This window comes from Bos taurus, chromosome 1 (genome assembly GCF_002263795.3).
Source record: "Bos taurus isolate L1 Dominette 01449 registration number 42190680 breed Hereford chromosome 1, ARS-UCD2.0, whole genome shotgun sequence".
Lineage (NCBI taxonomy): Eukaryota > Metazoa > Chordata > Mammalia > Artiodactyla > Bovidae > Bos > Bos taurus.
In genome coordinates this window covers 157,954,646-157,981,554 of record NC_037328.1, presented here as the reverse complement: position 1 = coordinate 157,981,554, position 26,909 = coordinate 157,954,646, and the positions used below count along the sequence as shown (strand labels likewise).

Here is a 26,909-nt window from a genome sequence, read left to right as displayed (position 1 = left end):
TTTTCCTTTAGCCTTCTCGCTCACCAAAAGACTTTCCCGTCTAGTTATAAAGTGCAAGTTGTTTGCCAAAGGGATTACTCTTTGGATTAACACCTGTAGGAAATGAGCTGCACTGCATCCCAGCGAAGACCTCAGCCAACCCCACAGGGGCGGCGACGAGAGGAGTTACCCCGCGTCTGAGGTCAGGGGCGGAGGCCAGGAGGAGCAACCCCACGCCCGAGGAGCCATGGCTGCGTGAGCGCAGGAGGGCCGAGAGGAGCTATCCCACTTTGAAAGTCAGGAAGGGCGGCCCTGAGGAGATACCCCTCGTCCAAGGTAAGGAGCAATGGCTGCGCTTTGCTGGAGCAGCCGTGAAGAGATACCCCACGCCCAAGGTAAGAGAAACCCAAGTAAGACTGTAGGTGTTGCAAGAGGGCATCAGAGGGCAAACACACTAAAACCATACTCACAGAAAACTAGTCAATCTAATCACACTAGGACCACAGCCTTGTCTAACTCAATGAAACTAAGCCATGATGGGCGGGTCATGATGGAGACATCTGACAGAATGTGGTCTGCTGGAGAAGGGAATGGCAAACTACTTCAGTATTCTTGCCTTGAGAACCCCATGAACAGTATGCAAAGGCAAAATGATAGGATACTGAAAGAGAAACTCCCCGGGTCAGTAGGTGCCCAATATCCTACTGGAGATCAGTGGAGAAATAACTCCAGAAAGAATGAAGGGATGGAGCCAAAGCACTACCCAGCTGTGGATGTGACTGGTGATAGAAGCAAGGTCCAATGCTGTAAAGAGCAATATTGCATAGGAACCTGGAATGTCAGGTCCATGAATCAAGGCAAATTGGAAGTGGTCAAACAAGAGATGGCAAGAGTGAATGTCGACATTCTAGGAATCAGCGAACTAAAATGCACTGGAATGGGTGAATTTAACTCAGATGACCATTATATCTACTACTGCAGGCAGGAATCCCTCAGAAGAAATGGAGTGGCCATCATGGTCAACAAAAGAGTCCGGAATGCAGTACTTGGATGCAATCTCAAAAACAACAGAATGATGTCTGTTCGTTTCCAGGGCAAACCATTCACTATCACAATAATCCAAGTCTATGCCCCAACCAGTAACGCTGAAGAAGCTGAAGTTGAATGGTTCTATGAAGACCTACAAGACCTTTTAGAACTAACACCCAAAAAAGATGTCCTTTTCATTATAGGGGACTGGAATGCAAAAGTAGGAAGTCAAGAAACACCTGGAGTAACAGGCAAATTTGGCCTTGGAATATGGAATGAAGCAGGGCAAAGACTAATAGAGTTTTGCCAAGAAAATGCACTGGTCATAACAAACACCCTCTTCCAACAACACAAGAGAAGACTCTATACATGGACATCACCAGATGGTCAACACTGAAATCAGATTGATTATATTCTTTGCAGCCAAAGATGGAGAAGCTCTATACAGTCAACAAAAACAAGACCAGGAGCTGACTGTGGCCCAGAGCATGAACTCCTTATTGGCAAATTCAGACTTAAATTGAAGAAAGTAGGGAAAACCACTAGGCCATTCAGGTATGACCTAAATCAAATCCCTTATGATTATACAGTGGAAGTGAGAAATAGATTTAAGGGCCTAGATCTGATAGATAGAGTGCCTGATGAACTATGGAATGAGGTTCGTGACATTGTACAGGAGACAGGGATCAAGACCATCCCCATGGAAAAGAAGTGCAAAAAAGCAAAATGGCTGTCTGGGGAGGCCTTACAAATAGCTGTGAAAAGAAGAGAAGTGAAAAGCAAAGGAAAAAAGGAAAGATAGAAACATCAGAATGCAGAGTTCCAAAGAACAGCAAGAAGAGATAAGAAAGCTTTCTTCAGTGATCAATGCAAAGAAATAGAGGAAAACAACAGAATGGGAAAGACTAGGGATCTCTTCAAGAATTCAGAGATACCAAAGGAACATTTCATGCAAAGATGGGCTCGATAAAGGACAGAAATGGTATGGACCTAACAGAAGCAGAAGATATTAAGAAGAGATGGCAAGAATACACAGAAGAACTGTACAAAAAAGATCTTCACGACCCAGATAATCACGATGGTGTGATCACTGACCTAGAGCCAGATATCCTGGAATGTGAAGTTAACTGGGCCTTAGAAAGCATCACTACGAACAAAGCTAGTGGAGGTGATGGAATTCCAGTTGAGCTATTTCAAATCCTGAAAGATGATGCTGTGAAAGTGCTGCACTCAATATGCCAGCAAATTTGGAACTCAGCAGTGGCCACAGGACTGGAAAAGGTCCATTTTCATTCCAATCCCAAAGAAAGGCAATGCCAAAGAATGCTCAAACTACCGCACAATTGCACTCATCACACACGCTAGTAAAGTAATGCTCAAAATTCTACAATCCAGGCTTCAGCAATATGTGAACTGTGAACTTCCTGATGTTCAAGCTGGTTTGAGAAAAGACAGAGGAACCAGAGATCAAATTGCCAACATCCGCTGGATCATGGAAAAAGCAAGAGAGTTCCAGAAAAACATCTATTTCTGCTTTATTGACTATGCCAAAGCCTTTGACTGTGTGGATCACAATAAACTGTGGAAAATTCTGAGAGAGATGGGAATACCAGACCACCTGATCTGCCTCTTGAAAAATTTGTATGCAGGTCAGGAAGCAACAGTTAGAACTGGACATGGAACAACAGACTGGTTCCAAATAGGAGGAGTTCGTCAAGGCTGTATATTGTCACCCTGTTTATTTAACTTCTATGCAGAGAACATCATGAGAAACGCTGGACTGGAAGAAACACAAGCTGGAATCAAGATTGCCGGGAGAAATATCAATAACCTCAGATATGCAGATGACACCACCCTTATGGCAGAAAGTGAAGAGGAACTAAAAAGCCTCTTGATGAAAGTGAAAAAGGAGAGTGAAAAAGTTGGCTTAAAGCTCAACATTCAGAAAACGAAGATTATGGCATCCGGTCCTGTCACTTCATGGGAAATAGATGGGGAAAGAGTGGAAACAGTGTCAGACTTTATTTTTCTGGGCTCCAAAATCACTGCAGATGGTGACTGCAGCCATGAAATTAAAAGATGCTTACTCCTTGGAAGGAAAGTTATGACCAACCTAGATAGCATATTCAAAAGCAGAGACATTACTTTGCCAACAGTGAAGAAGGCTGAGCACCGAAGAATTGATGTTTTTGAACTGTGGTGTTGGAAAAGACTCTTGAGAGTCCCTTAGACTGCAAGGAGATCCAACCAGTCCATTCTGAAGGAGATCAGCCCTGGGATTTCTTTGGAAGGAATGATGCTGAAGCTGAAACTCCAGTACTTTGGCCACCTCATGCGAAGAGTTGACTCATTGGAAAAGACTCTGATGCTGGGAGGGATTGGGGGCAAGAGGAGAAGGGGACGACAGAGGATGAGATGGCTGGATGGCATCGCTGACTCGATGGATGTGAGTCTGAGTGAACTCCGGGAGTTGGTGATGGACAGGGAGGCCTGGAGTGCTGCGATTCATGGGGTCGCAAAGAGTCGGACACGACTGAGCGACTGATCTGATTTGATCTGATCTGATCTGATTAATAGTGAACACTACCACAATAGAAGATAGAACATTTCATCACCCTGCAGAATTCTCTCCGTGATATCTCACTTTTACTACTGTATTCAACTACTGTTGAATAAACATGATACATTTTATTATGTGAAAGGGTATTTAGGTTTTTTCCCACTGAACTTTTATAAGCATTTGATGGTTTTCCCCACTTTACCCACTTAAACACTGCATCTAAACGTGCACCTACAAAACAAACTTATCATCAACTTCCAACCAAACAACCCAAGATCAGTTTTACAAATTTAACATCTTACAGACACCCACCCTTGCATTCAAATTCTAATTCTACCCCTTGAATTCACTTCACTGATCAAGTCTGCCGTTTCAAAGAAATGATTCCCGATCTTGAAGTCATTCTTTAACTTTAATAAATTAATAAAAAACAATAATAAAAATACATACAATATACAAGACCAAAAATTTTAATGTTAGAATGAACAGATTTAAAATTACATCCTAATAACTATAACAAATTTGACAGGGAAAATAAGAGAAGTATAAAAAGTGTACACTTTAATATACATATAGGCAATTTATATATAGAATTGCTAATTTAATAAAAAACTTTTCATAGTTCCATAATGCCTATATGTATACTTTGAATTAACACATTATAAATCAGTATTTAAAATTTTTAATGTGATAAGTGAGCTTGCTTCTTGCTCGTTAATTTGTCTAATCTAGGTTGGATTGATGACAATGCTACTCTCAAGGGATAATGTATATTTAAACTGTTTCTATGTTTTGTTTTAATAACACTTAAGGTAGAGAACCCAGTCTCACAGAGGTATGTTGAGGGGAACAGAAGAAGAGATTTTAAAGCAATCTCAGCAAGCTCAGGATATTCATTTTTAACTTTTATCCAAAATGAAGCAAGTGATGCTGTATTTTCAAAATTCATTTTCAATCCTTCATCAGTAGCCAGATTCAACAACTTATCCTGTAGGATTATAGTTAAATTTAAATTATCTTTTGATGAAAGAAATGGATTTTGTATCCATGAATTTCCTATGCGTGGATCTTCTATTGAAGGAAAGTACAATTCAAAACAATCTGACAAATTTGTAAGATGTTCACTGACAACTTTTTGTAGATGTGCAATATCAAGATCATTACCTACTTCATTGATAACTGTTGTTAAATTATGGAACATGTCATAACAATCTGTAGAAACTCTTTTTTTCCAAGCTTTTAACTTTTGTTTTTGTCCTTCAATCTTATCTGCCATTGAAAAACATGTTGCATTTTTTCCTTGCATGCAAACATTAAGATCATTAAAAATACTGAAGATGTCAGATAAATAAGCAAGTTTGGCAATCCAATTCACATCTTTGAAAAGTTGGGACCAAACTGGCTTCTTGCTTTGCAGAAATACTAAGAGTTCATTTCGTATTTCAAACAGTCTTGATAGAACTTTTCCCCAGGATAACCACCGTATTTCAGCATGCAATAACAGTTGCTTATGATCAGCTTCCATATTATCACATAATAAAGAAAATAATCTTGAATTTAATGCATTAGATTTTACATAATTCACAATTTTTACTATGTCAGTAAGCACACTATTCAGTTCAGCTGATATTTTTTTCATAGCAAGACTTTCTCGATGAATGAAGCAATGTGTTATTTTACATTCTGGTGCAAGTTCTTTAATCTGGTTAATCACTTCAGAATGTTTTCCTGTCATTGAAGCTGCACCATCAGAACACACTCCTACACAAAACTTAAATTCCAAACCACATTTGTTGACAACATAATTCTTCAGAGCTTCATACAGTTCTGAGCTAGTTGTGTTTGTTGGTAAAGAGGCTGAAAAAAAGAATTCTTCCTTTATATCATCATCATGTTCAAATCTCACATATACTAAAAGAATTATCATGTTAGCAATATCTCTGCATTCATCAAGTTGCAATGAAAAATACTTGGCTAGTTTTATTTGTTCTATGAGTTGGTCTTCCATATCATTCGCCAGTTCCTGAATACGTCGAGCTATGGTGTCATTGGAAAGTGGTACTTGAGCTACCTTCTTTGCTGCAGATTCACCCAACATTTCTAAGCAAACTTCTTTGATGCAGTCCTTCACTAGTGTCTCAGCAATTGTGTATGGTGTTTTAGACTTAGCAACCGGAAGCGCTACTTTATAAGAAGCCCTCAAAGCACTAATGTTTATGTGAGAAACATTGAACACATGCTTTGGTTGGTTTTTCAATTCATTACTCTTTCTTTCAAAGAATTCTTTTGGTTGTGAACTTATTTCTTTATGTTTTGAATATAGATGCCGCTTAAGTTTTGATGGTTTCATCGCTTCATTAGCCAGTACATCTCCACAGATAATACACTGTGGTTTCAGCACTTCACCATCAATTATGGCTATGAAACCAAACTCAATATATGAGGGATCATACTTCCGAGTAAAGCTAGTATGAACTCTTTTGGTTTTCACTCCCTCAAGATGACTTCCATTGTTACCATTCCTTTTGCTACTATTGCCATATTCAGAATAGGTGTGTCTTTTCTTCACAAAAAAGTCCAGTGAAGCTTGTTTTGTCATCTGCAAATTAGAATTAAAAATAAGCAATACAAATTTTACTTTCCTCCTTATTAATAATGTTAAACTAAAAATTAAAAACTAGGCCTGCATCATCAAAAAATCTACAAATAATAAAAGCTGGAAAGATGTGGGAAAAAAGGAACTCTTCTTCTATACTGTTGATAGGAATGTAAATTGGTACAGCCACTATGGAGAACAGTATGGAAGTGCATCAGAAAACAAAAAATAGAGTTATTGTATGATCCTGCAATCTCACTCCTGGGCATATATTCAGAGAAAACTATAATTCAGAATGATACATACACCCCAATGTTCATTGCAGCACTATTTACAATAGCCAAGACATGGAGGCAACCTAAAGGTCCATGAACAGATGAATGGATAAAGAAGATGTAGTACATATATACAATGGAATATTACTCAGCCATAAAAAAGAATGAAGTAATGCCATCTGCAGCAACATGGATGGACCTAGAAATTATCATATTCAGTGAAATAAGCCAGAAGAAGAATGATAAATAAATGACATTGCTTATAAGTGGAATTTAAAAACAAGATACAAATGAACTTATTTCCAAAACAGAAAGAGACTCACAGACATAAAAACAAACTTATGGTCAGTTATTAAAGGAGAAAGATAGGGGAGGGATAAATTAGGAGATTGGGATTAACATATATATACTACTATATATAAAATAGATAACCAACAAGGTCCTACTGTATAGCATAGGGAATATACTAAATATTTTGTAATGACCTATAAGGGAAAAGGATCTGAAAAAAGAATGGGTGTGTGTATATATATATATAGGTGTGTGTGTGTGTATATGTATCAACATGTATATACATATATGTATATATACATATATAAACTGAATCACTGTGCTGTATACTTGAAACTAACATAATATTATAAATCAACTAGACTTCAATTTAAAAAATTTTACAAAACCAGGCTTGATTAAAAACATAAAATTATTTTTAAATTAAGTTATAAAGATAAGTAAATGCTTACATTTTCTCAGTTTTACACACTTCTGGGTTACAGCTGACAAGCTAAACAGCATATCACACATTTTAATGTGAACCTATTATACTTGACTAATTTACAACTGCTATCACATGTGATTCACCTTGAGAGTTTAACATCAAGACTGAATATTCTATTTGAAAAGATGAGTTCATTAATCATGTGCTTTGTATCTGCAATGTCATATTGTTGTAATTTCCAAGTACTCTCAATATGTGTACTTACCTCACTGTGAACTAGTATGACAGTTTGCAGACCATTACTGGTCTGAAGAACAAACTCTAAATACCACTGGCCCAAATCACATGTAACCTTCATATTTCAAAACACTAACTTGAACACATATTAGTTCTACTTTATAAAACCTAATGATTGAAAAATCTCTTTGGCCTTATTTCACACTCTGCATTTTAATCATAAAACCAAACTTTCCCAACAAAACTCATGTCTCCCAACCAAATTTATCATTCCCTGACCTTCCTAAATATTTCTTCACTTGACCTGAGATGCCCTTTCTTAGCTTACCTCTCTACCCGCACTTACATACAACTAAAACAATGTAACAGTAAGTTCATCTGTTCCCAAATTTATCCTTCTGTAGAAACATACCACCAGGCATACCATTTGTCCCCTGGATCCTAGCTTTCTCATCCCCCCAAGAAATGCGTGACATCAGAAAGAAGAGATATTACTGCTGCTCACTCCAGAACAATAAACAAAGCAGCATCCAAGGTTATAACTTACAACTTGAAAAATGAGTGGAGGGAGGACATTAAAAGTAATTGACCTTTTTTAGAAGAAAATATATCCAAGATGGCCATCATTGTGCTTTAGTGTGCCATGTCAAAACTTTCTCACTCATCATGATCACAGTAAAGAAGAAAGAGGCTCTTGCCTTTCTTTGATCCACAACAAATTCTTTGATCCACACTCAAATTCTTACCCAATCTCCTACTTTGTCTGATGAAATCGGTGTTTCCGATGGCTTCAACATTTTGAAAGGTTGAACAGTCAAACTTCTTGGAACCTCATCATGTTTCCTTTTCATTGTAGTGGTCTGGTAGCAAAGACTACAAGTTATTTTGTTACAATAACCCTCAGTCTCAGGTTGAGAGGGCACTCCACAGATTGCATGGATGTTTCTACAACATGATTCACAACTATTAGCACCTATGCATTCTTTTCCACAACCCACACATGATAAAAAATTCAGTCTGCTTTCAGGAACAGTTTTTCGGGCTACCTTAGGAGTAATAGAAAAAATCTCTTCAATATCACTACTATCTGTTCCAATCTCAATGTTTTCTTCATACTGGGCTCTTAGAGTATTTTCTGATTCTTTATCAGCCTGTTCCAATTCATTTTCTGTGTTCAGGCTGGCAACAAGTTCTTCAGTTGACTGAGAATGAGAGAGCCCCAGTTTAGCTTCAGAACTAAATGCACCCTCACATAGAGTCTGTTGCATGCCTCTGTGATGGGGTTGATTTTGGGTCATTTGAATAAACCACAAAAATTCAGCCCAGTGTGATGAATTGTTAGTTTGCATCCAGGAGATAATTCGATTTTGGATATCCTCATTAACTTGATTTATAGAACTTAGGCTTTGGCAGGGCTGAGGATTCCCATGAACAATTTTAAGTTCTGGCCAAATATTACTAAGTTCACTGACAATCTGGCTTGAAAATTCCCTCCCACTGTCAGACTGTAGAACACTGGGTGCTCCAATAATTGTAAAAATATCTAAAAGAGCATGTGCAACCTCTTTAGGCCTTTTAGATTTTAATGACCGCAAAAAACTCAAGTTTGTACGAAAGTCTTGATAATGCATAATAAATTTATACTCTCCATCAGGATTCAACTGCATGTCTATAAGATCCACTTGGCATCTTGAGTTAACTTCCTTAATTGGCTTTGATGTTAGAACTTTCTTGAGTTTTGAATGTTTCTGTTGGCATGGTTTGCAGAGTGTCAAGTACAGCATTATAACTTCTTTTGTGATGTTCTTGTATTTTGCTTGTAACTCTTTTTCCATGCGTGTACGTCCACCATGTCCAGTGCTGAGATGTGTGTCATGCAATATGTCAAATAAGTCCTCACTGTGTAAATAAAACCGTATTTTATCTGTTTCCCCATTTATAGCCTCAATTAGCTTCTCATGACCTTGTACAATGATCACATCAAATCTAGCCAAGCGCCGGTAGTCAATTGATTCTTTTTTTTCCTTAGCCTTAGCTTCTTTCACTTCCCTGATTAATTGACAGTACTTTGCTTTAGAAAATATCTTGGTGTTATTACTCTTGTTTTCCAGTAACACTGCTAAGCTTCTGAAGAACTTTTCTCTCATGTTTTCTGGTTCGATTTCTGCTTCATTAGCATCTAAACTACTAAAGTTATCATCACCCATGCTTTGAGACATCATGGAAAGCCACAAAAATGATCCTAAAATATAAATGAAAAACCAATTAGAATATTTGGGAATATAATCTAAATACCATATTGCCCAAATAACCACTAGAGCTTGGAGTAGAAGTAGATATGAACACATAAGAGGGGCAGCACAATTTTGATTAAGAAGTCTACCTTTGGAGGAATAAAGAGGGGTAGCCAGGAACAAAAAGTTCTGATAAAGAGTAGAAGGCCAGGTTATGACTTTCCAGAGCAGTATCCAGGGTTAACCCTAAAGTAAAGCACTGTTTTATGTAAAACAGAAAACAAATTGATGTTATAATTTTTTTTCATTTATTTATTAATTACACAAAAACTATTTTTTGGCTAGAGAAGTCTCAGAAATACAGTAATAGTTTTTTTTTATAGAATGATAGTTTCTTAATTAATTAATTTACTTATTTTGGCTGCATCCAGGTCTTAGTTACAGCGTGCAGGGGGGATCTTTTGTTGCAGCACCCCAACCTTCTAGCTATGTGACAAGGCTCTGGAGCCCACAGGTTCAGCAGTTCCTCCATGGCATAAGGGATCTTAGTTCCCATGTGGATCTTAGTTCCCTGACTCCACTGCAAGGGGACTGGACCACCAGGGAATGGATGCTTAACTGCTGAACCATCAAGGAAGTCCTAATAGGTGTTTTTGTCTTTTTTTTAAGTTTCAGACTATACCACATTTTGTTTTATTCAGTCATGTTAGCTGGTATAGCAACATCTGGGGCTTAAGTTGAAATATCATATATTTACATCAGCTCCCTTTTGGTGCTTGTAAAGCTATAAACCCAATATAAATACCCTTACTACTGATTTTGATAAAGAAAGAGCAGCAGACAAACCTGAAGTAGTGAAAAATCTCTGGTTTAATATAAGATATTAAAATAAATGTTTAGACTATTCATAATAATAGAAACATTTAAATAAATCAAATTTGGCTAGTCTTAAGGAAGCTATTTTGAAAAGATCAAAAAGAATAATTTGGAATTAGCATATAACCTCGAAAGTCCTATAGATGCTTGGAAAAAATACTTTTTCTCAAGTTGTTTGATAATTTGCATACCAAATATTGAACTGGTAAATTGAAATAATTCTCAAATGTTAATAATTTCCAAAGCTTCGGAATTGTGTTTTGGCCTCATTTAACTCTCAGTTGTTCCAACAAGACCTCCTTGATCATTTAAGCTTACAGTGAGTTCTCCTTTCTTGAAGATATAATTTATCAATAACATAAACTAGCACTGTAGTACTTTCTTCTTTCACTGTTTCATATGTACAACGGACAAGACTATAAGTTTCTAAAGAAGCAGGGATCACTTTTCCTTCTAGTATTTCTTCCACTATCTAACATTTTATTACAAAGAAAAGTGTTGAATAAGGAGTTCCCTGGTGGTCCAGTGATTTAGAATTGGTGCTTTCACTGCTGAGGGCTGGGTTCAATCTCTGGTCAGGCAACTAAGATTCTGCAAATCAAGCCTTGGGGTGCAGCCAGAAAAAAAAAAAAAAAGTGTTGGATAAAAATTTGTTAATTAGCTTTATAATGAAGATGACAACACTCCTGAAAAGTGCTATTTCAAAGTGTGACTGAAAAGACCATTATATAGATAGTATTTCTTTCCACACTGATACATTTTGTATCATGCTATGGAGCCATGAACATAAAGGTAAACAAGGATAAACCAGGGGGAAGAAAGAAATATAAGGCAATGTAAATGAGAACCAAGAGAATATGAGCTTCAGAAATTAGTACAATCAATATTAGTAGGTCTATGATAAGCAGAAAATATGGAATTGCTAGGGATATAAGAAAAGAAAAAGTGATATCAATTAAGCCTTTTGGAAAAGACAGGTGCTCCAGAACCAAGCCAGCCTGCACCACTGCCTCTACCACACATTACACTGTTAATAGTCCTTAGATCTCTAGTGGACATGGACTTCAGAAATTCCATTTTCTTCGGTAGGATTTCTAAGTAATAGTTCCAATCTTAAATAGCCATATGTAACAAGAATTGGGGAGCAGAGGCTATAGAAATGGGACCCATGGCTATATTGACAAGTGATCCACATTTATATACAGAGGCATCTTTGATTTATCTATCCACAGGTACTTAATTCCATTGCAAGTTATCCATGAAAAATACTGTGTTCAATTATTTTTTACATTATTGTTTGATTGCTTAAGTCAAGTTCATTAATAGCATTACACTACACTGGTTGACCTTTCCTTCAGCTATATTCACTAGAAGCGTCAATGGAATAAAGTTTGATAACCTTTCAATGAATGGGCCCTTCCCTCTCCCAAATCTCATCCTCTTTCCAAAGACTAAATTATCCTCACCATTATCTTGAAGGAGGTGTGATTCTGGAGATTCACATTCCATTCTGTCTTCTATAGACTGGAGATGGGTACCTAAGGACTCCTTTGCAGTATCCAGAAGAGTCTTTTCTTCCATTGGAACTGCTTGCTCATATGTGCCCTGTGGGACCTGGGGATAAATAGGTACATTTGGAAATTAATATAATGTTAATAATATCACTGCATAAACCATAGCTAAACCTTAAAACATTTTTCTACTGAAATGGAAAGGATATAAGAAGAAAAAGTCTTCACTGAATTCTTAAGAGGAGTGCTAGATAGAGTAAGAAGAGAAATAAAAAATGCTGGAACAAATAAGGTCAGAGCCATACAACAGAAATTAGACAGGAGTTGATATGCAAACCTATGGTTTTTGTTTTGGGAACTCAGAATGGAAGCACATTAAAGGAATATTCCCTAAATTGTGATAACTGGGAGAAAATTGTAAATGAGTTTCAGTAGGAGCAATCAAAGTAAATATTTGGGGTGAAATTATCTAATAATGACTAATGAACTATTTAAACCAGGAAGAAATCGGACAGTTGTTTTAGACCAAATGTGGAAAACATTAGCCGACTGTGTTATGTATGGATGCAGGGGGAAAAAGCCAATCAAAGTGGGTAACTGTGTTGGGTGAAAAGAAAATATTATTTTAGCCTTACACCAATCATCTAGTACTCGTGTCATAATTAAATTCACCCTATTGTCTCCAAAATATACAGTTGATCCTTGGACAATATTGGCTTGACCCTTAGGGGGTCTATCTACAAAGCAATTTTTTTTCCAATAACAAATAATACAGTACTACACAATCCTTGGTTGGTTGAATTTGCACATGCAGGAGCAGATTTGGAAGAACCCTGTATAGGGATGCAGGTCAAGAAGCAACAGTTAGAACCAGACATGGAACAACAGACATGTTCCATGTCTGGTAACAACAGACTGGTTCAAAATGGGAAAGAAGTAACTCAAGGCTGTATACTTTCACCTTGCTTATTTAACTTATATGCAGAGTACATCATGGAAATCCTGGACTGGATGAATCACAAGCTGGAATCAAGATTGCCGGGAGAAATATTAACAACTTCAGATATCCAGATGATACTACTCTAATGGCAGAAAGCAAAGAGGAACTAAAAACCCTCTTGATGAGGGTGAAAGAGGAGAGTGAAAGTTATTGCCACTGACTTTAAATAAACACTGTCTTTAATATAGAAGCATGTTTGGGAATCCCTTGGTGGTCCAGTGGTTAGGACTCAGCACTTTCACTGCAGTGGCCTGACTGCGATTCCTGGTTGAGGAATTAGGAACCAAGATACTAGATAGATAAACACACACACACAAATACATACATATAAACATGTTTACCTCCAAGTTATCTATATGGCACTGTTTGTTACACATTTGCTTACCATATTCTTGGGAAACCAGAAGTAAGAACATATTTAAAGCTCTTCATGGGAAATAGATGGGGAAACAGTGGAAATAGTGTCAGACTTTAATTTTTTGGGCTCCAAAAAAATTGAAGCCATGAAATTAAAAGACGCTTACTCCTTGGAAGGAAAGTTATGACCAACCTAGATAGCATATTGAAAAGCAGAGCTATTACTTTGGCAACAAAAGTCCATCTAGTCAAGGCTATGGTTTTCCCAGTGGTCATGTATGGATGTGAGAGTTGGACTGTGAAGAAAGCTGAGAGCCGAAGAATTGATGCTTTTGAACTGTGGTGTTGGAGAAGACTCTTGAGAGTCCCTTGGACTGCAAGGAGATCCAACCAGTCCATTCTAAAGGAGATCAGTCCTGGGTGTTCATTGGAAGGACTGATGCTGAAGCTGAAACTCCAATACTTTGGCCACCTCATGCGAAGAGTTGACTCATTGGAAAAGACCCTGATGCTAGGAGGGATTGGGGGCAGGAGGAGAAGGGGATGACAAAGGATGAGATGGCTGGATGGCATCACCAACTCGATGGACATGAGTTTGAGTGAACACTGGGAGTTGGTGATGCACAGGGAGGCCTGGCGTGCTGTGATTCATGGGGTCGCAAAGAGTCAAGACATGACTGAGCAACTGAACTGAACTGAACTGAATGTTATTCCTCCTTCAGCCTGTATATAAGTTGATATATTAAATCTTTGTAAAATATAATTCTGTGAATCAGTTGTCATAACATTCAATAGGTATGTCTATCTGGACTGTGTTACAGTCTAATGTCTGATTGTGCTAAGTCTAGAAATGATAGTCAGTGGACAATAAGAAAATCTTGTAATAATCCAGGAAGGTGGTTAACAGCCAACTGTTTGGCACAGTTTGTTATCAGTAATCTAGATTGTTTCTGTCCGGCCTTTCAATCATTTTAATGTCATTATTTGTGTTATCAGCTTACTATAGCTTCTTCTTTAAATAGTCTTTGCCTATAATTTACCAGATGAAGTCTAAAGCTTCAGTGCCATTCACCAAAAGGAAAAAAAAAGTAATAAAACTTGTGTTACAGTGTGTTGTACTATTTTAGTTTAGGAGAGTTTTCATTGACTTGTAGATCTTTTACTCATTTCTACACATGGATATTTGTTAATCATATAAGCAACAAGTAAACTGGGAAAGAGATGTGTTAGGTAGATTCTATTCTATTCTATTCTAATGAAAGTAGGTCCATTAATGAAAATAAGTATTCAACAGCCAATAACTTCCCAAGTCTGTCTTAAGAGAATAGCAGCCTCTGGGACTAATCACATCTCCATGATTAATTCTAAAACTGAGTAAGAATGAAAGTTAAAAGGAGGGGAGGAGCTGTTACCTCCTAAGAACCAGAATTCTGATTTATAGCTATTTAATATACCTTAATGGAGAAGGAAATGGCAAACCACTCCAGTACTCTTGCCTGGAAAATCCCATGGATGGAGGAGCCTGGTAGGCTGCAGTCCATGGGGTCGCTAAGGGTTGGACACGACTGATCAACTTCACTTTCACTTTTCACTTTCATGCATTGGAGAAGGAAATGGCAACCCACTCCATGTTCTTGCCTGGAGAATCCCAGGGATGGGGGAGCCTCGTGGGCTACCATCTATGGGGTCGCACAAAGTCGGACACGACTGAAGTGACTTAGTAGCAGCAGCAATATACCTTAAAGTGAAAAGAACACAAATAACTCTACAATTGGAGGCTTTGAGTATGGCTGCTGCTGCTGCTGCTGCTAAGTCGCTTCAGTCGTGTCCGACTCTGTGCGACCCCAGAGACGGCAGCCCACCAGGCTTCTCTGTCCATGGGATTCTCCAGGCAAGAACACTGGAGTGGGTTGCCATTTCCTTCTCCAATGCATGAAAGTGAAAAGTGAAAGTGAAGTCGCTCAGTCGTGTCCGATTCTTCTCAACCCCATGGACTGCAGCCCACCAGGCTCCTCCGTCCATGGGATTTTCCAGGCAAGATTACTGGAGTTGGGTGCCATTGCCTTCTCCCTGACTCCAATTCTTTAAGTGTGCCACTTACAGTGGAAGTAGCTTGGCCATTTCACATCCCTGCCAAAGCCACTCTCTTGCAAAGATCCCTGTAGAAGCCATATTGCACTCAAATAGAACATTTCAATAGTTTGCCTTGCCAAATATTCTTAACTTGGTTAATTTTTAAAATTTCCCTCACTGGGCCTTGGATTTACAAAAATAATTTCTCATTCATATGACATTTGAATCTAAAAATGTTCATATAATCAAGCACCCTAGCCTATCGTGCAGGAGACATCAAATGAGAAATAAACATTTTTCTGAATATGATTTTTATGGTAAGTATTATAAACTTAGAAAAAGGTGCATAACTCATAAATGTAGGGCTCAATGACATCACAAAGTGAACTACTCATTTAAAAAAACAGAACTTTATCAGCTACTTTTGTCTGACCCTCTTCACTCAATGTGTCTACTACTCTGACATCTATCATCAAAGATTCATTTTGCTTTTTGGACTTTACAGAAACAGAATCATATAATATATACTTACTTTTGTCTGGGTTCTTTTGCTCAACATTATATTTGTGAAATTCATCCATATTGTTGAATGTAGCACTTGCTCATTCATTTTCATTATTATATAGTATTCAGTTATACAAATACACCATGATGTATTCATCCATGACAACTTTTAATGGACATCTGTGTTGTTTAGAGTTCTTGGCAATTATAATAATGCTGCTATGAATATTATTTTGCATGTCTTTGAATGTGTTTCTGTAAGATATATACCTTGTAGTAGGTTTGCTGGATCATGGAGTATGGTTACACTCGGTTGATATTTCCAAAACGGTCATAACAACTTATTCCTATCAGTAGTACACAGGCATTCTACTAGCTCAACATCCTTACTCAAATTTGGTCACATCAACGGTGGTTACCAAGTTTGTTTTAATTTGCATTTTTCTGATCACTGTGTGCGGGTGTGCTAAGTCACTTTAGTCATGTCTGACTCTTTGTGACCCCATGGACTATAGCCCGCCAAGTTCCTCTGTCTGTGGGATTCTCCAAGCAAGAATACTGGAGTGGATTGCCATTTCTTCCTCCAGGGGATCTTCCCAATCCAGGGATCGAATCCACATCTCTTGTGTCTCCCGAATTGGCAAATGGGTTCTTTATCACTGTGCCATCTGAGAAGCCCAAAACAGACTTGCCTCAGGTCCCACCAAAATCTGAACTTGGATTCCTGGATTCAGAGTCCAGAGGGCAAAATACTGTCAGAATTATGAACTCTAATAATTCATATTCACCAAGCAGAACAAGATGCTCAAATAAAGTCTAGTAAAAGGTGTCAGTGGATGTCAGTATTCTGTGGGATGGCTTGAAAATTTGGGTCCATAAATACTGGAGCCCAAACTGCACATAAACCAGAAAATTCCAAAAGGAAACCGTCACTGATATCTGAATGAAAGCCAAGATGTATTATAACATTATGGTGGGATTTAAGGAATTTATGTGTCATGTTCCTTTTCCCCAAGCTGGACACCATGTTATAAACTTACTTCCTCTTCTCAGACAGAACAAAATATATAAGAAACCAATTTTCTTTTAAAATAAAAGTTCATAAATGGTCGAGCCATTTCCCTTTGGTAAGTTTTTCCCTTCTCTGGTCTTAAGAATAAAAGGTCTTATGTAGATTTCTTTATATAGTATCACAGCATGCATCTCAGTTTGCCTAAATCTTTCCATAACTGAGGTAAAGGAGGTCCTGGAGGGAAAGATATAAGTCATCTGGGAGACAAGGAAACTATTTATAATTAAACAATTTTATCAATTCTGTAAAGTTGGTATAAGCACAACCAGAACAACTCAAGACATGAAACAAAATATAGATATGGCTTATTGTGATGCATTTATCACTGACTCCTCCTCCTCCACAACCATGTACCCACACACATCTAGCCTCTTGATTCCTCTGCATTTCCATTTGAGAGACCAGTCCAAGGCAGGTGGGCCTGGTCTTAGAAGGAATCGGAGGAATTCCATTCAGCTTTTACCACAGAAGTGTAAAGGGTGCCTTTGGATGGCAAAAACAAATTACAAAGGTGAAATTATCTCAAACCGGTTACGACAGTCATTTGTCTTTCACTATATAACTCCTAGATTTTGTTTTTTAAGTTTCTAATAAGAAACTTGGTCATAAAATAGTGGAGTAAATATGGCTGTATTCATTAGAAATGCATGCATTTCTCAATTGATTATAACACCCAATTTACAGTGGCTTAAACAAATTGGGGTTTATTTTTGTCATATGTTAAGAAATCCAGAGGAGGGCAGTTGCTGGCATTGATTCACATACCTAACAGTTGTCAGGGACCAGAGCTGTCTTCATTCATAACATATTGGTGGTCATCCTAACATTTGTCATCACGTCATGGTCACAAGATAGCTACCATAGCTCTAGACATCATATTCGTGTTCAAGACAGGAAGTGGGAAAAGGCTGAACTAAACACCCCACTCCAGTACTCTTGCCTGGAAAATCCCATGGATGGAGGAGCCTGGTGGGCTGCAGTCCATGGGGTCGCTAAGAGTCGGACACGACTGAGCGACTTCACTTTCCCTTTTCACTTTCATGCATTGGAGAAGGAAATGGCAACCCACTCCAGTGTTCTTGCCTGGAGAATCCCAGGGACGGGGGAGCCTGGCGGGCTGCCGTCTCTGGGGTCGCACAGAGTCAGACATGACTGAAGCGACTTAGCAGCAGCAGCAAACACATATGTGCCATTTTATAAGGAAAATATAAGCTTCCCCAGAAACTCCTAGAAAATATGCTTATTTCTTTTTGGCCAGAACCATACTGCCTGGCCAACTCTAGTACAAGGAAAGCTGAAAAGCATTTAATTAGGTACATAGCCAACAGTTAGGTAGATAGCTTCCCCAGTGGCTCAGTGGTGAAGAAACCCTCTGCCAATGCAGGCAGGAGACATGGGGAAGATACCCTGGAATGGGAAATGGCAACCCACTCCAGTATTCTTGCTTGGAGCCTGGAGAATCCCATGGACAGAAGAGCCTGGCTGGCTACAGTCAATGGAGTTACAGAGTTAGACGCAACTGAACACGAAGACTATGTCTGAGCCTCTATTTTTTTTTTAAGAGAGCCTGGATAGCTCAGTTAGTAGAGCATCAGACTTTTAATCTGAGGGTCCAGGGTTCAAGTCCCTGTTCAGGCGTTGCTCTAAAGTGTTTTGGATAGCTCAGTCAGTAGAGCATCAGACTTTTAATCTGAGACTCCACAGGGTTCAAACCCCTGTTCAGGCTTAAGTGAAAGTCCTTCAATCCTGTCTAACTCTTTACAACCCCATGGACTGTATAGAGTCCTGAATTCTCCAGGTTAGAATACTGGAGTGGGTAGTCTTTCCCTTTGGGCATAGATTTTTAGGCTCCTCCATGGCTCAATGGTAAAGAATTTCCTGCAGGTTTGATCCCTGGGTCCGGAAGATGCCCTGGAGAAGAGAATGGCAATCCACTTCAGTATTCTTGCCTGGAGAATCCCAAGGACAGAAGAGCCTGATGGGCTACAGTCCCTAGGATCACAAAGAGTTGGACAGACTGGAGCAACTTAGTGTAGCCAACATGAAGTATTTTTTTATGGAAGAAAGAAGGGGTGTACAATAGATACTGGGCTGGCAGTTAAAAGCATTTACAACAATGGCATTTTCCCCTTCCTTCAGAAATCACACAGAGACAAAACAAAACAAAAATAGAAAAACATTTATGCAATTATACAAATTTGACATTTAACCCTGAGTCATGTGAAAAACTTTCCAATATAATCAGAGCATAACCCTAAACATTACCCAGTATTGACCAAAGACAAAGTCCTACCAGAAGAGGAAAATTTTAAAGTAACAGGTACATGTTAAGGGAAAAAAAAAAAAACCAATACTGTTTATTTGAAACAGAAAAGGTGTGATGGCTAGAAGATAGAGACTGCTTGTATAGGAATCTATGCAATAACACATGAACTCATGAAACAACATGCTTTCTGTAAAAGTACACAAAAACTAACAGGATTTATGGAGAAAATAAAGTTGTAGGGTAGATTATTTAAATTCTACACAGCTTTGTCAGGAGATATTAATAAAACTACAGAAATGCCAGTAAAATTACAAGTATAGACAAAAAGACATATTAGACAAAAAATATTAAGTATTTTTAAAATATTAAGTATTCTAAGGATTTTTAACTTAGAAAAGTGATGGTATCTTGTTAGAGGTATAAGGAAAGGGTGAGGCAAGGGTCAAGGGATATCATCATCAGAAGTTCAGATGGGCAAGCATTTGCACACTTTCCAAGAAATGTAGTGAAACTACAAAATATATAATGACAATTCTGGCTCATCATCTTGTTTTTATTTTCTGACACTGGCTTATAAAAAGATAATTCGTTTTTTCTGCTTAAATATTTTCCTTCTTTCATAAAGAAGCTATTTCATGGTTCCAAATAGGACTTTATGCCATGAAGTGAAATCCTGCTGCATTCTACATTGTAGTCAAGTTATCATCTATCTACTGCCACTACTTCTCTATCATACTTAGAGCAGAAGATAACTGAGAAGTAGAAAGCTCTTGTGGGGTAGATTGTCAAACTGTATCATCATCTTACAGACTTCCATTTGAGCCTCAGCACCTAACTGTTGGAGCTCTTGTATACAGAGAGCTTCTGAATGAGACTGCAGCAGTTCCTCAATATCTCCACTCAGCTTTTTCAAATCCAACCTCCTCTGCAAGAGTAACATAAGTTGCTTTGATTTAGTGGAGCTCTTCTGAAGTTTTCAAAGCCTTTAGAATCATAAATTAAATCAGGGAGAAAAATCTTTTTTTTTTGGCCGTGTCAAGCCTTAATTGTGGCACTCATGCTCTCTGTTGCAGCATGATGGCTCCTCTCTAGTTGTGGCGTGCCAGCTCCAGGGCACGTGGGCTCTGCAGTTTGCTGAAAGCGAGTTCTCTGGTTGAAGCCCACAGACTTTGCTGCCCTGTGCATGTGAGATCCTAGTCCCCTGACCAGGGATCAAACCAATGTCCCCTTCAACGAAAGGTGGCTTCTCAACCAGTGGACCATCAGGGAAGTCGCAATCAGGGAGAATCATACCACACCCCATGCAAGTACGCTTTTGTGACATCATCTCAAGCCTCTATAATAATACCAATTTCAAGTTTAATGCTTTATCAATTCCAGAATTCAAAAACTGTGTGTGCATCATCACCTGGTGTAGATGCAATAAACACCTTGAATGTTATCCTTAAATAATAAGCTTTAATGACTGTGATCACACCCTGATTAGAGGGTTGAAGAAAAGTAGTTGTATTAGGAGGTAAAAGAGAACTTTAATAGTTGAAGAAAGTTCATCAACTGTTGGAGGATAGCTTAGTGTATTACTGAGAATTACAAGAATTTTGAAAGAAAAGTTGTTTGTTCCTCTTGCAATATTTTTTAAAATCATCTATAAAACATCACCTAGAAGATAAGTAAATATCTGCCCTGCGATCCAACCTTTCTTGTAGACTTATAGTAGATATTCAGGCTAATCTTTACAATTATTTTTAAAGCTTGTAGGTTGGCAGAATAATATATTACACAGGCTTTAGATTTAAATTCCTACTGGCATTTGCACCCAGCATCACCATCTTAAATACTGGACCTTCTGTTTCCCCCTTCAAGATACAGGCCCTTGAGATCACTTGCTCCAAAAGAGAGTGGTTTCATCAAAATTAAAAACCTGGTCTACGTTATATACTTCTTTGGCAATCAAACTTCTTAACACTGGGGGAAATGTCTTTTCAGCTTCTTTGTACTCACAGCTTCACCAGAGAGCTAAATATTGTGGAAATCATAGCAGTTCTTGAAGCCACTAAACCAGCCACTATTTGTACTAAATGAAGGCACTTCTGCACTTTCTTCTTTAGGTCATATATATTGCTAATGTCTTCTCTTTAATTTTAAGAAAGGCTACTTCTCATTGCTTCTTTCTTTGGTATAAAATTCAAACAAATGTTCCATTTCTTCCATTTCCTTATGCCTTGTTCTAACAAATTTTGTAGCAATTGCAGCTGTTCCAGCTAGATAACTTTCTTTTATTTTCCCAGCATTGTCTCTAACTGTTCGTAAAGTTGACTCTTTTATTTCAGTTGCATGTTTTTTCATTTCTTTCAAAACATTTTATAATTTTGAGCTTTTCTTTATTTGTTAAATCTTTTCTTTCATGCTCACCAGCAGAAATTTTATCACCAGCACGCTTCTGTGGCACTTGCAACCCCCCCTTGCTTGCTCATTTTCTGGAACACAAAAAGGTTTAGCAAAGATTGCACCAAAATAGGAGGAACTATGCACGTAAGCGCTTCTAAAACAGAGACAGGGGCCAAGAGGAAGGATATGGAGGTGAATGGGCAGTATGTACACGTATGTCTTCACAACTTGCTGTACTAGGCTATAGTCATATACTTTGGATTCAGATGCTCTTACTTAGGTGGCCCAAAACATCAACTTTCAGGGAAAACTCATACATGAGCCGACACAATTTCAGCATTACATTGACTTATTTCCCTATTTATCAGACTCATATGAAAGATTTTGCATTCCAGAAAAACATGTTAATAGATCATAAAATGGTTAAAACGTTCTATATATATATAAAATGTTCACATTTAAAAAAGAGTTCAGATAAATGTGTGGATAGTATCTTACAGAAATGGGAGTGTTTGACAATACCCATAATATTCTAAAATTACTCATAAAAGGCAAATGTATGCTCTTAAAAATAACCTCTAGTGTGATAGACCTCACATACCAACAACCCCAAGTACTGAAAAGTATCTAGAAAATGATGCAATTAATCTCTTCATTGTACAGATGAAGTCATCAAAGTCCAAAGAAGGTGTGTACCTGAGGTTACATAGCTAATTAGTGAAAGAGCCTATTAGAGAACCCAGATCTTATTATTTACCATTTCCTGATATTTCCATTAAATGAGGCTACTTCTCTGTTTCTCCTAGAAGGTATTCCTTATATTCTTACACTGATTTGCTTCCATATATGGTCAAAGTAGTGGGCATCATAAGAAGAGATAGCTACTTTTATCTCACAGTCACTGAATAAAATATACTTTTTATTCACAAGCACTAGACCAAGGTTTCCCATTTGGTTTCCCATTTCCTTATTAGAATCAGCTACCACCAACATAAAAATTGTTATCCCAGAAGCATGAATCTATTCATCTACACCAGTGATCAAATGATAATGCCCAGAATTCAAATTTGCAGCAGTCAGTGTGAAGTGAACTCCACTCACTCCACCTTGGACCCACAGCACTCAAATTCTCCACGAAAGATGGCACCTCCAATTTCTCACCTGCTGTCTAGGTTCATCAAGCTCCCTCTCCAAATCCTCCAGCACAGTCACCACCTCCTCGCCACTCTCAGGATGGTGCTCCCGTACCCAAGCCTGGAGCTCCTCAGGCAGGATGGTCAGGAGCTGTTCCAGCACCAACAGTTCCAGGATCTGCTCCTTTGTGTGTGTCTCTGGGCTCAACCACAGACGGCAAAGTTCCCTGAGTTGGCTCAGAGCCTCCCTGGGTCCGGGAGTCTCCTGATAGCAGAACTGCCGGAAACGTTGACGAGAGAGTTCCCTGCTATAAGACAATTCTTCTGTAGGAAGGATGCCTGATCCCAAATAGGGTCTTCTTCTTTAACCTTTATTTTGATAATCTCCCCTTGTTCCTCTGAACCCTGCCCAGCCAAGGCTGGGATGGCCCCAGGGGCTGCTGCCATCCTTAGCTTGGCCTTGCTCCAACTAGGATCTAAGGAGATGTTGATTTTATTTGAGGTCCCCACGCAGTCTTTGGTCAGGAAAGCTTTTTTTAATAAGAAAATCCTGTTGACACAGACAAATTACAGACGCAGCTAAATTTTTTTTTTTGTTTAGGTGAAAACAGGGCAGTTACTTGATCAATTCCATTGAAAGTGAAGCCATTCTCTGACAAGACCGGAAATTGTGAGTTCAGAACTATTCACTAAAGCTCCAGGAGCACAAATTGAGCGGCAGCTTGCTTGCGAGACAGAAAAACTGAGGAAACTCTGGCCCTAAAGCCTGGGTCTACTATCCCAACAAGAAAACCACACAGGTCTCTCTGAAACCGGCGCTCCGAGGCCCAGGCCCGGGATGGGGGGAGAGGGGAAAGGGGCTCTTTCCACACCGCTAGCCGTCGGCGGGGAAGGCCCGATTGCCGCCGCGCAGACGCCCTCTCCCCTCCGCCACTTCCCCCTCAAAGGAGCTCGTATTGTCTCGAGAAGTGGGCAGAGAAGTGGGCAACAGGCGACACTCCCGGGCGAGGCGGTGGCTCGTCTCACACACCCGCCTCAGACCCCAGCTCGTTCCAGCCAGGCCCCGGGAGCTGCGCTCACTTCCGGTCCGCTCTAGGATTCCAGGTGGTGCAACCAGCTCGGTGGTCGTGGTAAATCCGAACGGTGAACATGAGGTCACAAGTGCTCTGTAAATTGTTCAGAGACTTTGCTCTCGAGTTACCCAGTTACCGGTGAAGAGTTTTCACTGTGTGAGTAAAGCTAATGAGGGGGCTGCACTGGGTTTTCTTGTCACGGTGACAATCTGTCGCTGCACTAAGACCTGCAGCACTCATCGCTGCGTCCTAAAACAAAAGCAGAAGAGCATCTTGCCCAGTTAGCGAATTCGTAGGCTCCACCTGGCCTTTTCACGTTAGATGTGAGCCACTCTCCTCTTTCCCAGTAGCCGTAATTTAGACTCAAAAAGGAAATGTAAAATCTAGCTCCTTCTTTCCCTTATATAGATGGAGGGGAAATCAAGATCCATATAGTGAGCTTACCTGCTAATGACAGCAGTAGCTATTCCTGCTACTTCTGGCTCTGTGAGCCATCTGTTAACAATCCTGGAAAACTGGCCCCAGAAAACTAACAAGGAAAATCTGGACGTGTTTTCAGAGTCTAAGAAATCGCTAGAGTTGGGCGACCAGAACATTTATACCTGGCTCAAGCTCCTTCAGACAGTGTGCTCTGCCAGGCAAGATATTCAAAGAATGGATGTATGTGAACAAAGAGAAAACTGTTTCAAGAGGAAGAGGCTGAGGCACCGGTGAATTCTGCTGGAGGTCTAAAAGCCCAGGAATCATCTCAAGTGCCAGCCTAATTCCTCTTCTTCCTCCCCACCCAGTCTGCCCCCCACGGCCTTGCGAAGAGCACTCAATAAATAATAGATGCCTGAGGAAATATTTGTTGGAATTGCTGAATGTCTTCCTTTTCCCATTCTTTTTAGTTCTACTTTGATCTCTATTAGTTACTCACATTTTGGCATTTCTGATTCAAGCGACTTTTAAGAATCAGAACGTTTCTTTTGGAGATCTTGAAATCAAAACTTCTTACTCTTGAGATCTGTAAATGTGCTGAGTGTAGTCGCTAACGTCGATGAAATTGTATATGAAATTTTGTCCATGTGCCCAAGTCATCAGAACCTCAAAAGGACTGAGATGGATGGCCCCATCTCAGTTCTCCTTTTCTAGTCACTATTAAGATGTTGCATTTATCTTTGTGGTTCTCCCTAACTATTAATCCCTTGTAGTCAGGGGTTCTGTCTTCTACTCTTTCATTTTCTGCACGCTCTGATCACCACCACACTGAGCAGTCAGCACGGAGTAAACACAACTTCTAAGTCCTCTACTGGAGGGCATTTAATTTTGGGGGGTACATTTTTCAATTTTAATTGCTGAAGCAGTTATATCTCACAAAAGGGAACAGGACAAAAATCTTAACCTATTTAAAACTGAGTATATAAATTCACAAACTATGACAAAAATTGGATCATGCTATATATTACATTTCAGCAAATTGCTGAATTTTGCTTGCTAGTCTTAGACTAAATCTCTCCTGAAACTGCCAAGCCAACATGTGTACCTATATCAATCCCATTCTTTCTAGTATATTATTTCTATTGAATGGATATGCATATTTTCAAGTTTCTGATACTAAAAAACATTACAGTGAGCATCTTTAGATATATTTTTTAACTTTCTATATTTTTATTTCTGTAGAATGGCTTTTTTAGAGAAAAATTGCTGAGTAGATTATTCTTATAGATATTGCCAAATTGCTCCTTGGAGGGGTGTTTATCATGTTTCACTAAGGGCGTCAAACCCCCCTCTAAGGCCGTGTAAAGTGTCGCCCTGTATGAACATATATTTTTGTAAAACTTGTAAAAGTATATTGTAATGGAAATTAGTTAAGACTGCAGCCTCTTTTTCCTCCAGTTTTCCCTCAGATACATCATATATGTCTTGGAGTAACTGTATCTAATTTTGTGTTGAGAATGTCTATTCTTTCTCTTAAAAAAAGAGCCTTGTGTTCTTCTTAAGAAACTCTTGTAAGTTTCAAACTTTACAAAACCTGGATCCGTCTCTGCTGGTCTTCTGAAAGTTAATTTATGCTCCCAACCGAAGCGGAAGAGAGAGTGCGTGAATTGTCTTGAATTATATTGTGCCCATTGCTTCTTCCCCAGCAGCAATAAAGCATCAGATTTCATTATCGGCGTGGACTCAGTGAATCTTGATCTAACTCGTCTGGGTTGAAGCTACTGGAAACCTACTGTGGAGGCAATATTTAACTATAATTGCGGACGGGGTCTTAACCTCTCGGTTGGTCCCATGGTGTAATGGTCAGCACTCTGGACTTTGAATCCAGCAATCCGAGTTCGAATCTCGGTGGGACCTCGCAGGGGAACATTTTATAGTTCGCGTCGGAACTGGAGAAAAAGTGTTCGCTTGCTTTACACAAATGTGGTCGTATTGGATTCTCCTACTCTGTTCGAACCAAAGTACCGAATACTTCGCCTGGGAAGTAACAGATTCTTTAAAATCAAGCTTTCCAAGCGCACAAAGTTCAACAGCAGGGAGGCTGAGTAGAAATGGTGGCGGTTCCCAGTAACCTCAGGAACTTCTCAGGGGCCGGGCGGAACGGCTCCAGCAGCGCCAATTCCTTGATGCAGACAGCATCTCAAAATCTCCGAGGTACGAAGGTCTCCTCGCCGCCGCGCGGGCTCCTAAGCCGAAAACCCCGCGTACCAAGGAGCTGAGCCTCTGCCCGGAGCGTGCTTTCTCCGCTGTGACACACACGCCTGGGGTCACTTCTTATCCCCTCTTCCCTTTCCCATTTCACCCAGACCATTCACTCTCGTCTGTCTTTTCTCATTCCTTCTTCTCATTCTTATCATCCACCCCAAATGCAAAGCCGGATGGGAAACTCCTCGAAAACTTGCAGCCGCGGAGAGCGCGGTCCCTGCAGTCTAAGCAGAAAAACTCACCTCCCGGCGGGTCGCTGGCCTCACTGCGCCGGGAGCAGGCGTTCCCGATTCATTACAGAACGCCCGCGTTTGAAGAGAGTCAAGTGCACAGAAAGTGTTGC

The 26,909-nt window shown here is 39.3% G+C and overlaps 1 protein-coding gene and 2 non-coding genes across 3 annotated transcripts; 2 read left to right on the top strand and 1 right to left on the bottom strand.

The window, feature by feature from the left end:
- Window positions 1–4,022: 4,022 nt before the first annotated feature.
- LOC104970957 (SCAN domain-containing protein 3) lies at window positions 4,023–23,284 on the bottom strand. Its single transcript, XM_024997207.1, is given in 5 exon segments — window positions 4,023–6,167; window positions 8,141–9,636; window positions 11,971–12,118; window positions 22,837–23,126; window positions 23,129–23,284. Coding segments are annotated over 5 exon segments (3,978 nt in total). The 5' UTR covers window positions 23,256–23,284; the 3' UTR covers window positions 4,023–4,250.
- On the top strand, window positions 18,587–18,659 carry TRNAK-UUU (transfer RNA lysine (anticodon UUU)). Its single transcript has one exon. It is a non-coding gene; the product is annotated as a tRNA-Lys (tRNA).
- A 2,862-nt stretch (window positions 23,285–26,146) lies between the features above and the next one.
- TRNAQ-UUG (transfer RNA glutamine (anticodon UUG)) lies at window positions 26,147–26,218 on the top strand. Its single transcript has one exon. It is a non-coding gene; the product is annotated as a tRNA-Gln (tRNA).
- Window positions 26,219–26,909: the final 691 nt, after the last annotated feature.